Source organism: Phymastichus coffea, unplaced genomic scaffold (genome assembly GCF_024137745.1).
Source record: "Phymastichus coffea isolate CEN01 unplaced genomic scaffold, Cenicafe_Pcof_1.1 PCOF00043, whole genome shotgun sequence".
Classification (NCBI taxonomy): domain Eukaryota; kingdom Metazoa; phylum Arthropoda; class Insecta; order Hymenoptera; family Eulophidae; genus Phymastichus; species Phymastichus coffea.
Window position 1 is genome coordinate 1,805,842 of NW_026706854.1, and position 12,875 is coordinate 1,818,716.

Here is a 12,875-nt window from a genome sequence, read left to right on the forward strand (position 1 = left end):
CCGACCGAGCAATCGAGTGCACCCACCCCCACGTCGTACACTGTTCCAGAAAACGCTATAGTTAGTACAGTTCTCTCGCGCATCTCCAATGCTACGCGGGGCCGCCGCTCGTATGTACAAGCAAACGCGAGTGCGAAAGAGAGGCAAAATACGCATCAGGCGCTCGCGCGCGTGTTAGATAAAGACAGCGCGAGCGAGAGCTACGGCCGAGAGAGTGGAGAGTCTGGCAGTAGAAAGAGAGAGAGAAAGAGAAAAAATGCGACGATCGTCTGTAGCGAGGATGCTCATTGCGTATTGTTCTGGGCAGTGATTCGAGGCTTGCGAAAGAGTGACTTTACGTTAACATAGTCGAATTTGAAATATTCAATGAATTAACTGACACACGACGAGATAGTATATAGATATATAGCACCGTCAGTCAGTACTCAGTGTCTCTTTTCAGGTATAACGTTCAGTCAAGTCTCACACACAGGCTCTCTCCTCTCCCTCTTCTGATGTACGTGCGAAGACGTCGTCGTTCGAGGTGCCCCGAGGAAGAAGTTGCCGCGGTCAGACTGATGCACCGTTCACTCTGGAGAAATTCGTCATCGTCGAGAGGCAGTCTCTGACGAAGTGCCTTAGAGAACCTGGTCAGTGTTTTTCTTTCTCTCTCAGTCTCTCTCCAGTGCCTTTCGTACCCCTTTTTTTCTTATTGCTGTGTTCTTGTATTTTTTTTCCTCTCTCGCACTCCCTCACACTGCTCGTATATGCGAACTTTCTCTCTCAGTTGTGTGCAGATGTTTTGAATAAATGTGATGCTCGACTCACTACTTATTATAGATGCGCTTTTCGAGCCGAGCCGTTTATTTTCGTCCTCGTCCAGCCGCTCAACAGCACTCTTGTTTACCTGCTAAGGCTTCCAAGAGAGCATGTCAGAGTGGCTGGATGGCCCTGACACACCACTCTTGCAACAAGGAGACCAGCCATCACGAAAATGCTGGTTTTTTTTTGGCCTTCCTGCAATTTACCAGTGGTACTTCTTCTACACCAAGCAGCAATGAGGAAACATCTGTGTGTCTGGAACAATGTAGGATCAGCACGAATAGACAAGAATTTTGAGCTAGACTTGACCTGTTCTGCCAACTTGTTATGAATTCGCTAACTTTTGTAGGGAATCAATGGAGCTGCACTGATAAAAAGAACTGTGTTGGATTATCTGCCTTGACAAGTTTCATAATGTTTGGAATGCCAGCCTCAAAATTAAAAATATAGAAACATAAAGTATGGGGCATATCTTTTGATATATTGCTACACTTGTGTCAGTGAACACACAATATTGTGTACAGTTTCAACTTGATTCACTCTTCCAATATAGAGTGGATAATGCTGTTTCATAAAACAGCCTTTTACTGTACATGTGGTGCAATACTTGATTTTGTCAGTCTCTAAAATAACAGCTTAAAATTTTTTAGAAATAATCACTTACCTAACCATCAAGCAACGAGGTCAATGCATACATTTCATCGAAAAAGCTGTATAAACAATTTTTTTACATTTCTCACTTTGACATTTAGTTGCTCTTCTCACGGCTCTCAAATTCAATACATATCAACTATGTTAGCTTATGAAAAAGAGCATGCGCTATAAATAGATTTCTTAATTAGTCTTCATGATGCATACCAATTTATTTTTAAGCATATAGAGCTCATAAATGTAATGAATTTTGTAACAGTTTTGATTCTTTTTACTCTTGTATTCATCTGTGTTGCTGAATAGTTCAGTAATATTTGGATTATGATTTTTCAGATTATTCAATCATCAACGATGGTGGAAAACGATAAAGAATATGTGTTGCAGTGGCCTGGCCATGCAGCTTATGTTTCTGAAAGATTCAGTGGACTTTTAGCAAGGCAAACTTTAGTTGACATCACACTCATATGTGAAGAACAAAAATTACGAGTTCATAAGCTTGTACTTGCTTCTTGCAGTCTTTACTTTGAGGTATGTTAAATTCCATTGCATCATGTAATATTCTATTTTTAAGCATTTAACAAAGTTATGATCGTGTAATTTTTAAATATTACATCAGTATTGAATTTATGATAGACACAACTAAACGTCTGTTTTGTTTACAGGAAATGTTAGCAGAAGACCTTGGTCCAGAACCAATTGTATTTCTTAGAGACCTAGACTTTAGCATTTTGAAAGCCATGATAGAGTTTATGTATTGTGGTGAAACTACTGTATCTCACATCCATTTGCCATCACTATTAACTGCTGCTAGATTGTTTAAGGTATAATTTCATGTTTACATGAAATCGCTTGCACGCAATGAGTTGTTCCAAGTTTGCTAATAAAGTATTTTGATTGCAGGTGAAAGAATTAGAATCTCTTGTAGAAAAAATGTTGGGTTTACAAGCTCAAGACCACAATGACAATGAGGAGTATCCATCAAAGGATGTCAGTGGAACAGGATTCGTCAACGGTTTGATGAGCAATGAAGATACCGGCATTCGCGTGAGTTTCAGTAATAAGCACGTGAACAAAGACCAGGACACCACGGACGCCTCGGATTGCAGCGAATCTGAGTGCGAAAGAAATTATCTCGACGATAATACGTTGGACAATCCGAATGGCGGTTGCCTTTATAACGAGTCATGCAGTATTATAAAAAGTAAAAACTGCTCGACCATACACCGAAACGGTGAGGTAGCAAAGGAAAGACAAAACTCTGTTTATTGGCCGGAGTCGGCGGAGTCGGCAAGTGATAGTTCATCGACACTTGACTCGGGAAATTGCAAGAAAGTCAGGGATGCAGCCTTATACGAGAGGTTGTGCGACTTCGTAGGTAACGGCTGTGCGAAAAGCAACGACCGACCTTCATTCGAAGTGATGGAGAACGAGGTCAACAGGGTAGGCCAATGTTCGAAAGTGTACACGCACAAGAAACGCAAGGTCAACGGTGATAGTACAACGGAAAGGTTTCCACATCTTGAGAAGAATCTGCCTCAACCGTTGGCTTCGAATCGCATAGACTTAGCAGATGAGTCCTCGAACGACGAGACTCCGGTCACTCTGCAAACGAATTTAGACGGCGAGGGCTGCCTGTTGAGTTTCAATAGCATACAATCGATTGTAGGCTGTTCGTTGACCGATTTCTGTCCATCGAGCTCGTTTGATGAGCTTCTCAATACTAGAACGACAGATGTAGATGAGAAAGATAGTGCAGCGGATGACGCCGAAGGCGAAGAGGAGGAAGACAAACCGCCCGTACTAAGGAGAAGCGTACGTTTAAAGCAAGAACCTGAGGAGGAAACGTTCTCGAGGAGAAGTAGACTAAGGTCGAAGCTGAGGGATGATAAGAAAAATCAAAAGACGAAAATGAAGTTGTTTCCACGCAAAAAGAGCAAACCTAAAGAATTAGAGCGAAGAGTTCCTAACGTTAAAGTGATCATGACAACAGGATCCACAAGGAAAAGCCATTCGAAGACATTACGCAAGCAGTCGTCGAAAATCGCGGGAAAATGTAATAGCACAAAAAACGCAAATCATCTGCCGAAGAGCGAGAAAGAGGTCGGCAGCAGCACCGCCAAGCCAAGGACAATGGATAAACCAACAACTGAGTCTACGGAGAAAGCTGAACTAGCTGCCGAGAATAATAATCATCACGCAAGTGAATCTGTGAAGCCCAACACGACAGCATCGGTAAATCGAGCTCTGTGGGGCGATATGTCCGACGTGGCCGAAGACGGCGAAATCAGTCAAGAGTTCCTAGAGTATTCGGCCAGTGCAGAAATACCATTCGCCGTGGGATTACTGCCACTTCGAGCTGCTTTGGAGAGAATGCAAGCGACGCTCGATCACCAGCCAAGAAAAACGCGCTCGTCGGTGGCGTCGACGAAACAGGAGCCGAACGGTCTCAAACGGAAAGCAACGATCCAAGAAGTGGCGTCTTCTAGTGCCAAGAAGCAAACGATAAGTGAGAGCGAAGCCGATGAGAACGCTAGTGCAGTCTGCCATATACAGATAAGGACGTCGTCGCAATGCTCAAAGCCGAGGAAACGATCTCTTTCCGATGGCGCTACAGCTGGTTTGGAACAGACTGCTGTGAGCGGCAGGCAGTAGCTCTCTATTGAGAATCAGTGCACCGACAGTTTAGATTGATTTATATATTGTACATTACGTGAGGATTGATTTTTATAAAATTAACTTGTAGTACGTGTAATCGTGTATATGAGGAGTTGTTAATTTTTAAAAAATCGAAGTTAATAGCAGCATGGAGGTTAACAGTGTGATTCATTTTTTTATTGTAAATGTAATATTAAAAAAGAATATTATTATTCGATTGATGGCGAAATGTGAGTGATAGGTTATTACTTTTTAACTTGACATTTCTTTTTTCCAAACGTATCATTTGTTTTTATTATGAGAATTAAATATCGCATTAATATGTTATGTATTATCAAAAAATGTTTCATGAGAATGTTGACGTAAGCAATATTTGAACATTTTCATAATAAAAATCAATATTTATGCGATCGTACTTAGCGTTTTTCTAATCTGTTCATACTTGAGACACTGAAAATATTGTAATATAGTTACTACATAATTTTATAATCAGTATTAAAACTTCGTGATAGTGCTAAGATGAATTTTTTTCAATATATCAAACCCACTAATTTGAAAGAAAAAAACTTATCGAATACAACTTTAAACATAGATACACATGCTGTCAGTCGTTTTGTAAAACTTAAAATAGAAACTGCATAAATAAACGAAATAGTGCCTACTTTGAAAAAAGGTGAAGGCGATTATATGTTTCCAATTTTAATCTACTAGCAGCAATTTTGAAGTTTGGAGGAATGCTTGTTTCAACATCTAGTACCTAAAATCTGTTCTACTTAGACTGTAAGAGAAAAAAAGTTTTCTGAATCAAATGTCTGGTTTATCTACTATAGAGCATGTAAGTTCAACCACACTATTTATTAACTTCGTTTTACGAGTTTTGCATAAATACTTGTTGTCTCACGTTACAAATGGATCCGAAATTAAAAAATCAGCTAATTAAAGATCCTATAAAAATATAATGAGTTAAAAATAGAACTACGAATTACACACTACTTAAAATATAAGCGATTGCCGAATGAAAATAAATCACACACGAATTATTTATGTTGATTTATCTGATCTAATAATTATTGAATGGTTCATTCATGATTTTCATTTGGTCAATTGCTGTAATTTCGTAGACAAATAAAAATGTCTGTGTTAGCTTTTCTTTCAACATTGTAAAACACAACAGTTTTATTTTGGTTTTTATATGGAGCACAGTAAGGAATGAAAAAAGAAACTTGTTAACTTTAGTCGAGACTTGAGATTGTTTGAGATCAATCCCGCTAAAAATGATATATATTTGGTCCTATATTGTGATTATTATATCAAGGAAGTTTGTACAATGTAACATAATTTCCCAGTGGCTATGTAATCGTTTAGTACTAATTGAAAGGAATTTTCGCTTCGATATAAATTTTTGTTATATTGTATATTTGTATACAGCAATCATCTAATTTCTCAAATCACATTGTACATTTAATCCAGATTAAGGTGTTTAGTTAAATTTAAGTGAAAGTAAGCAAGCTATTGTTTGGCGCTTCTGTATAAAAAAAGAGAATAGGATTGTTCTATATGATTGTCACTTAATTATATTATTTCTATTTTATTATTTTATTAATATTGTCGTTATCGAAGTTGTCATCATCACAATATACAGACGTACAAGAAATGTTATAAGTATTTTTTTAATAAAATTTTATATTGCTGTAAATCTCACTTTTGGTCGCGAATCTATCCTATCTATTTATACATATACAATTATTAAGCAATCTGCTCCGTTTACAAAAATCCCGAAAAAACTATTTACTTCCCTAAAATAAGAAAAAAGCATTGTTTGCAATCAAAAATACCGTTGCATTTATTTTTAGCGAGCAGTATTGTATTTCATCTGAACATCCATCGAGGAACCACAAAATCTTCGCAGACAGAAAAACTCGACAGTGAAGGGGATATCTAAAGATATTCTATAGTGTGCAGCCAACAATATATATATATATAATATGATTATCGTATCGATGCAATCAAGCGTTGACAAGTTTCCTTCATTACCTTCTTTAGGTAATACCCATAACGTAGCCATAACGTATATATACTGCAATTAAAAGAAAAAGCTGCATCAAGAAGAAAGTTGTTTATCTATATTGAAGATTTAAATCCATACCAAAACATTAATCACTGTGGATGATCCTACTGCTAAAACGGAGAAGCAATCAAAACAACAATGCCACGTACCATATTGCAGTTGGTTTAGTATGAAACAAAGCAAGCAAACGCACTTTATAAATTTTCGCAAGCTTGTAGATTTCATCGTCAGGTGACGCTAGCACATTTTCTTCGCCCAATAATCTCTGTCTCTGTATGTCTGCTGCGCGCGCAGCCAGCAACATCCTTGCACGCGTGTGGTGATACGTACTCGCCGTAGCCGTGGTTCGTGTCGCGCAGCGCAGCAGCATATATCTCGTAGGCACGGGTCGTCCGTCTGTTTCAATCTTGATTCGTATAATCGCCGGCGTTCACCTATATTTTAGTGCGCGATAATAATTCAACCCACACCCAACACGACCTTAAAGAAAAGAAGACAAAAACAATCCGTCGAAGTCGCTTGAACGCGCGCGGACGACGCAGAGAAAGTTTCTTCTTCAGCAGCAGCAGCGGAGAGTCAGTATAGTGCGTGTTTCCAAGTGTGGAACAGAGACAGAGGGTGAAGAAACGCGCCGCCGGTAGGAGACGCATTACCAAAAGCTATCCTCGGCGATTTAGTTGTACGGGATACCGGCTGTGTACGTGTGCATCATTTGACTTTGAACAGTTTTTCGTCGGGTCGCCACTACTCTCCCGATAATCGGCACAATCGCATCGGCTTACAAAGCCGCGGTGCAATTTTCTTTTGCGCTAGCTTCTTCCTCTCTCTCGCTTTTTCTCTCTCGCTCTCTCTCTCTCTCTCTCTATCTCTCTCTCTCTCTCTCTCTTTTTCTCTTTCGCCTTCGTTCTCTTCTCAGTAACCAGCGCGTGCGCGCTCTCTCTCTCTCTCTCTTTTCCTTCCTCTCGTTCGCGGCGCACGTCGAGTGCAACACACATAAGTACACACGAGAGACACCGGGGGTGAATTGCCGCCGCTCAGCAGTGATGGAGAAACGGATAGAGTTGGAGAAGCGCGGTAGGAAGCCAGCAGAGGTAAGAATCATAACGTACCCTATTCGTTCAAACATTGGCAGAAAAACGAAATAAAATTTGTACTAGATGGTTATGGTAGAGTCGGTTAAAAAGAAAAAAAAAGCATGCAGGTGGTGCGCGTGAGTAGGTCAAGGTGCCGGCGAGGGAGAACAAGAATTTTTGCACAGTCGGGTGAAAGAGAAAAGCGGCCTGTCTGACGACGTTGGTCTTCTCGCAGTCTCTCTTTCGCAGTGGTGTGCTGGTGTGGGCGGCGAGTGCGCATGTACGGCCCTGCCGTGGTGTGCCTCTGTGTACGCCGCGGGGCGCGAAAGCGCGCGGCGACGACGACGACCAAACGTCACCGGCCATGTTGGACGAGTCCACTTTGACCGCCAGAGCCCCACACAGACATACACATACCCGCGGCAAGAGAGCGGCGACGCGCACCTGCGCCACACAATCACTGCTCGCGTGCCACGGAGTCTATCTCGCTTCTCTCTTTCTCTCCCGTGTAGCTATTCCATCGTGTTGCTGTGCCACAGCCGTGTGTGCATTTGTTTTGGAGCGTGGGCGTGCAGTGGCGTAGACCACCTTACCAATCGCCCCCTCTTTCCATCTCCTATTCGTCGCCGTTTTTTCTCCATTACGCGTGCACAGTACACGTACTAGTCAGACAGAGACATGAACATACGCTTGCTATCAACAAAAGGATCGTTACGTAATCGAGAGAGTGAGACGCTAACCGAACTCGCGCTCCGCTTTCGCGATCGTAGAGGTAAACAATCGACATCGAGAGAACATCAGCAACAGCAGATATGTGAATCGATCGACCGACCTTGACGATGTGCCACCGCCGCTGCTGCTACCGCCGGCAGCAACGGTGCACGTGCGCCACGCCTGTGCACCCGATTTTTTTCTTTCGCTCGATATCGAGCCAGACTTGCTTTCCTGTAAATCAAGGTCACGTATATGATCGGCCAACAGTCAATCGTTGTCGAATTATGCTTTTTTTCCCGCGGGAATCTCGTGGTAGCTTTTACGGGCGATGCGGGAGGGAGCAAGTGTCCCGTCGAGAAAGAACGTGCGAGCGCCATGCAGTGCGTGTTAAACTAGGCCACGCACTCTCGTCCTGCGGTGCGCGTGTGCATCATAACAGCTAAACTTCATTACCGCACGGTGAAATCGTTATTAGCCGTATTTCATTCTCCGATGCCGCGAAGTACTTGCTTCACTTGTCACGTGTCGAAGGATGCTCGAATGTCAAAAAAGTCAAAGATTGGTTTTGAAAATTGGTTTTATTATTGGAAATTAATTAAAAGAGCGCCGGTTAATATGCGTCGTAAAAAATCGAAGCTCGACTACGAACATACGCGTATATAAATAAGGGGAGAAGCGCGTCGCGCAACCGCTTGTTCCGTCTCAGCCCTCGGATCAATAAGATGAGGCATGTCCCGCACGTCGTTATGTGCCTACGCTCTGCACCGCGTCTCGCCTTTGAATATTACCAACTGCGATGAAATCAAATGAGCACCAATACGTCGATGCCTTATCCTCTCATTGTCTTTTCCGTCGTAGATCACAGAATTCGTGCTGGACAACTGCCGGAGCACCAACATCGTCGGTCTGACCGACGAGTTCGTCGCCCTCGAGTCGCTCAGCCTCATCAATGTCGGACTTACCAGCTTGAAAGGTTTTCCCAAACTACCGAACCTTAAAAAGGTGCGTCAAGCCAGAGATTGCCAATGTGAGTGATGCGAATTTCAACACGGGCCCTTCTACGTTTCTTTGTTTTAGTTGGAGCTGAGCGATAACAGAATATCGAACGGATTAAACCTGCTGCACGCGTCACCAAAGCTGACTCATCTCAATCTTAGTGGGAATAGAATCAAGGACCTCGACACACTACAACCCCTCAAGGAGTTTAAAAATCTAAAGAGTCTTGATCTGTTCAACAATGAAGCAACTAATATGGATAACTATAGAGAGAAAGTTTTTAGCCTCATACCGAGCCTACGATATCTCGATGGGTCAGTGGCTTTCGCTTATTCATGATAAGAAATCGCTGTAGAGCTTTACAAGATCAAGATTTCTTCATTGTGATTGTGAATGGTTGCAGGTATGACATCGACGAACGTGAGGTGGAGAGCGAAGACGATGACGAAGTAAATGGCAACGAGGATGGAGATGCCAACGATGATGACAGTGAAGAAGGTAATTATTTGTTACGTTAATTGAATTGAGATGGTTTTTTGGATGTTCTTTTGATACAATTTTTATTTGCAGTGACTGACGAAGAGGATGAGGAAGAAGAAGGTGTTAATTTAGATGCAGTGTACAAAGATTTTGAGGTATTTATACAAACTAAACTTTAATTACTAATCGATTGGTCGAATAGGTAATAGAGCGTCGATGGTTTTCAGGATGAGAGTGATGAAGAAGACTACGTCGTCGATGGCGAAGAAGAGGAGGATGACTTTGAATACGATGATGATGAAGATGAGGAAGGTGAACAACAGCAACAGCAACAGCAAGAAGGTATATGTCGTTTGTTTATTATGATAGAATATTCGATAGATGTAACTAAATCTAAAAAATATTTCAATTCGCAGAATCATCTCCAGCTCGAGGCAAGAAAAGAAAACACGAAGATGGCGTAGAATCGGGGAATTAGAAGTGTTAGCTATGTTTCACTGATAACAAGAAAATTTAAAATTTGTTTTAATATTAAGGAAAAATGTGCCGCCAAGAGTAAAAAAATAGCTGGAAATCAAATCGACCGACCAATGATGACGGACTTTACTGTTGATTGCGTGATTTTGTCAGTAGATCACTGACTGACAAAGAAATTGTAACATACATCTAACAAAATTGTACGGAAAGCAAAGGTGTGAATGTGGTGTGATTGAACGCGTGAAAGAGCAATCGAGCGAATCTAAGAAAACATTCGAGAGATAGATATACAAACAATTTTGTGCAAAACGAGCAAGCGATCGAGAATAAAAAACGATAAGGAAATAAGGTAAAAATAAAAAGCTATCGCAGAGATGGATCACAATGAAGTAGCGAAATTTGGAAAGGCATAAAAAAAAAGTAAGGGCCGCATTCCAGCTTGACCCAACGCACGTTTTAGTTATACTAACGATATTTTATATAGAGTATATAGTTAGAAAATTAGAAGGTGTTGCATAGTTTTGGCAAAGAGAGAATGGATATTTGCGAGAGAGTAAGAAATGATAAAATGATAGCAGCCAAGTTTTACACTCGAAGGAGCGTATTTGTCTGTTAGCTCCACTCGGCCAAAGGCTGGGTCCACGCTGGAATGCAGCCGTCGTTAATCAGTGCTAAGGTTATATAAGTTACATTTTAAATACATCATTATTGTACCATTATTAAGCGTAGATTGTAAAATGAGGAACAACTTTTGTACAGGTTTCAATGAAAAAAAAGATAAAACAACCACACCCATCGAGAATGATTGCGCGGTGCCGCGCTGTGATTTTTGAGATGGGAAACGTTATTTTCAACGTGTATAGGACTTCGATGTATATATATACATATACGTGTGTGTACATGTATATGTGTATATTTATATAAAAACACTGAGGTTGTTAACTTTTTTATTTTTCTTTGATTTTTTGTTGAGACCGCATACGATCGATTCGTACATCGTTTCAATTGATATACTGATTATTGTTTTCTCTTTTTAGACTTAATTAATGTCATTTGATAATTACGCGATTGTTTACCCTTTCTTATGGAATGTCTAAAATCTATAAGTTACAAGCGATTACTTTATACGTTATCTGTGTTTGTTTATTGAGATAATGAAAGATGAAAAATAAACAAATTTATGCATCGTAAGATGGACCAAATCAATCAAGATAATTGCAAGGATCAAAAAGAGAAACGTAGCAGTGCCTTGTCGAACTGCTAATATCTGGCATATCAACAACTATCGATTTTTTTCAGACTCAAAAATCCAACTCATAAATCCTATAACAACTACTACTATTACCACTTCTAAAACTATACATGAAAAGAATATTTTTCTTATAAAATACAATAAACCATAAACATTGAATATATAAAAAAAAAAGAATAATCATTGTGCTTTATAAACATTACTTTCTGTCTCAAAGATCACCCAACGGCTCGTCAACTAATATTTATTATTATGATCTTGCGATGCAAATTTTCAGTGTCGAGAATACAAATTAAAAATAGTAGATATATTATACTTATTTTAGCATTATTATGATAAATAAGAGGATATGTTTACACATGTGCTTTTTGCAACGATTCGACGGTGACTATATAAGTGTCTCGAAGTTAAACCGTTTAGAACGCGGACATCGTGTAACAACGAGGACAAAATAGATAAATAACACGAAGACGACAACTTGAGACATCTTGATGATATAGACAAAATATAAGATTGAATAAACAAATTAATTATAGAGAATAATGAACAATGGACGGAGCCGTGAATCGCGAGAGACTTTGGACGGCTATACATGACTGAAAGCGATCGCGATATTGGGCGACGTATTATAGTTGAATGCAAGAATGCAGTTTTTTTGAGTGAACTCGAGTGGCAGAGAAAGAAGAGAAGATTGATTTCTTAATAAAAATACCATGAAATATGAAAAAAGGAAATTTTTTTAAAAAAATGTAGAGCAGATATAAGAAAACAGGAAATAAACAGATAAAATATGATGAATTATGTGCGAATAAAAGCACAAAGTTGAAAAAAAAAAAAAACGGAAAGAAAATTAGAAATAAAAGAAAAAAATAAAGAAGCTGGCGTGTCTACCGCCAGATTGGTTTATGGCCTTATCCAATTTTTCCAAGACTAAAAGCAAATTTATATTAGGAAACGTGGTGTGATGTGTACAGATCGAAATTTGTAAATTCCTCGATCCCTCTTCAGCGGTGATTTGTTTGCGGTTCGCGCGGAATCCAGACGTCATACAGCCTTTAATGAAAGATTTCTTTCATTGTCTCTATGCAAAATATATACGATCAAAAGGGTGATGTTCGTTAATTTCAATAATAAAAGGAAACAGGCACATATACGTAACATACAGTTATACTTGCCATGTAAAAAAGAGAGACAGATGAATGAAAATCAACTCCACGGTCTTTGAGCTTTCACACGAACTTATTATTATACACTGACATATATATTTTTTTCGACAAGAACAAATTTTTATCTTTCTATCCCTCTACGCAAGGTTGTTCAAAGACACTCACCATCGCTAAATAAATTGTAAAAAAATCACTAGAAATTGCTTTTGTTGCAGGAATACTGTCAATCTTATAAAATAAAGAACTCAATGCGTAAAACTACAGGGCGCATTCCTGTAACTAAAGAAACTGCAGATTTTAACGATGAGTGATGATAGATACGGCTTCAATCAAAGGCTAAAAGAAATTACATATATGTACAATAAGAGAAGAAGTAAATTTTATTGAGAAAAAGTAATTAACTTTGGATATTGAGAAGAATAAAGAATTTACGATATAAAAATAAATCATAAATGATTCCGAGCGGCCCGCGAAGCAAAAACGCTTTTGTCAATTGTAATTTTTGGATAGACCATATATATATTATAAATACATATATATAT

At 39.5% G+C, this 12,875-nt stretch overlaps 2 protein-coding genes across 5 annotated transcripts; both read left to right on the forward strand.

The window, feature by feature from the left end:
* Positions 1-89: 89 nt before the first annotated feature.
* Positions 90-5,762, forward strand: LOC131664187 (uncharacterized). Of its 4 annotated transcripts, XM_058935084.1 has the most exons (6): positions 90-629; positions 820-1,066; positions 1,151-1,260; positions 1,786-1,980; positions 2,115-2,273; positions 2,353-5,762. In XM_058935084.1, exons 4-6 carry the CDS (start codon positions 1,804-1,806, stop codon positions 4,102-4,104), a joined length of 2,088 nt encoding a protein of 695 aa, XP_058791067.1. In that variant the 5' UTR covers positions 90-629; positions 820-1,066; positions 1,151-1,260; positions 1,786-1,803; the 3' UTR covers positions 4,105-5,762. The 4 variants fall into 4 exon arrangements, with proteins under 4 accessions (XP_058791067.1, XP_058791066.1, XP_058791065.1 ...); XM_058935083.1 differs by having other exon boundaries at positions 1,151-1,980; XM_058935082.1 differs by having other exon boundaries at positions 820-1,980.
* A 755-nt stretch (positions 5,763-6,517) lies between these two features.
* Positions 6,518-11,121, forward strand: LOC131664188 (acidic leucine-rich nuclear phosphoprotein 32 family member A). The gene is made up of 7 exons (XM_058935086.1): positions 6,518-7,266; positions 8,821-8,964; positions 9,040-9,272; positions 9,362-9,456; positions 9,529-9,593; positions 9,666-9,780; positions 9,855-11,121. The coding sequence occupies exons 1-7, from the start codon at positions 7,219-7,221 to the stop codon at positions 9,914-9,916; spliced, it is 762 nt and encodes a 253-aa protein (XP_058791069.1). The 5' UTR covers positions 6,518-7,218; the 3' UTR covers positions 9,917-11,121.
* The last annotated feature ends 1,754 nt before the right edge of the window (positions 11,122-12,875 follow it).

Coding starts and splice junctions, on each gene's coding strand:
- LOC131664188 (XM_058935086.1), top strand. CDS start 7,219: ATGGAGAAACGGATAGAGTTGGAGAAGCGCGGTAGGAAGCCAGCAGAG. Junction 9,273..9,361: donor AGCCTACGATATCTCGATGG/GTCAGTGGCTTT, acceptor GAATGGTTGCAG/GTATGACATCGACGAACGTG. Junction 9,457..9,528: donor CGATGATGACAGTGAAGAAG/GTAATTATTTGT, acceptor TTTTATTTGCAG/TGACTGACGAAGAGGATGAG.
- LOC131664187 (XM_058935082.1), top strand. CDS start 1,774: ATGATTTTTCAGATTATTCAATCATCAACGATGGTGGAAAACGATAAA. Junction 1,981..2,114: donor CTTGCAGTCTTTACTTTGAG/GTATGTTAAATT, acceptor TTTTGTTTACAG/GAAATGTTAGCAGAAGACCT. Junction 2,274..2,352: donor CTGCTGCTAGATTGTTTAAG/GTATAATTTCAT, acceptor TTTTGATTGCAG/GTGAAAGAATTAGAATCTCT.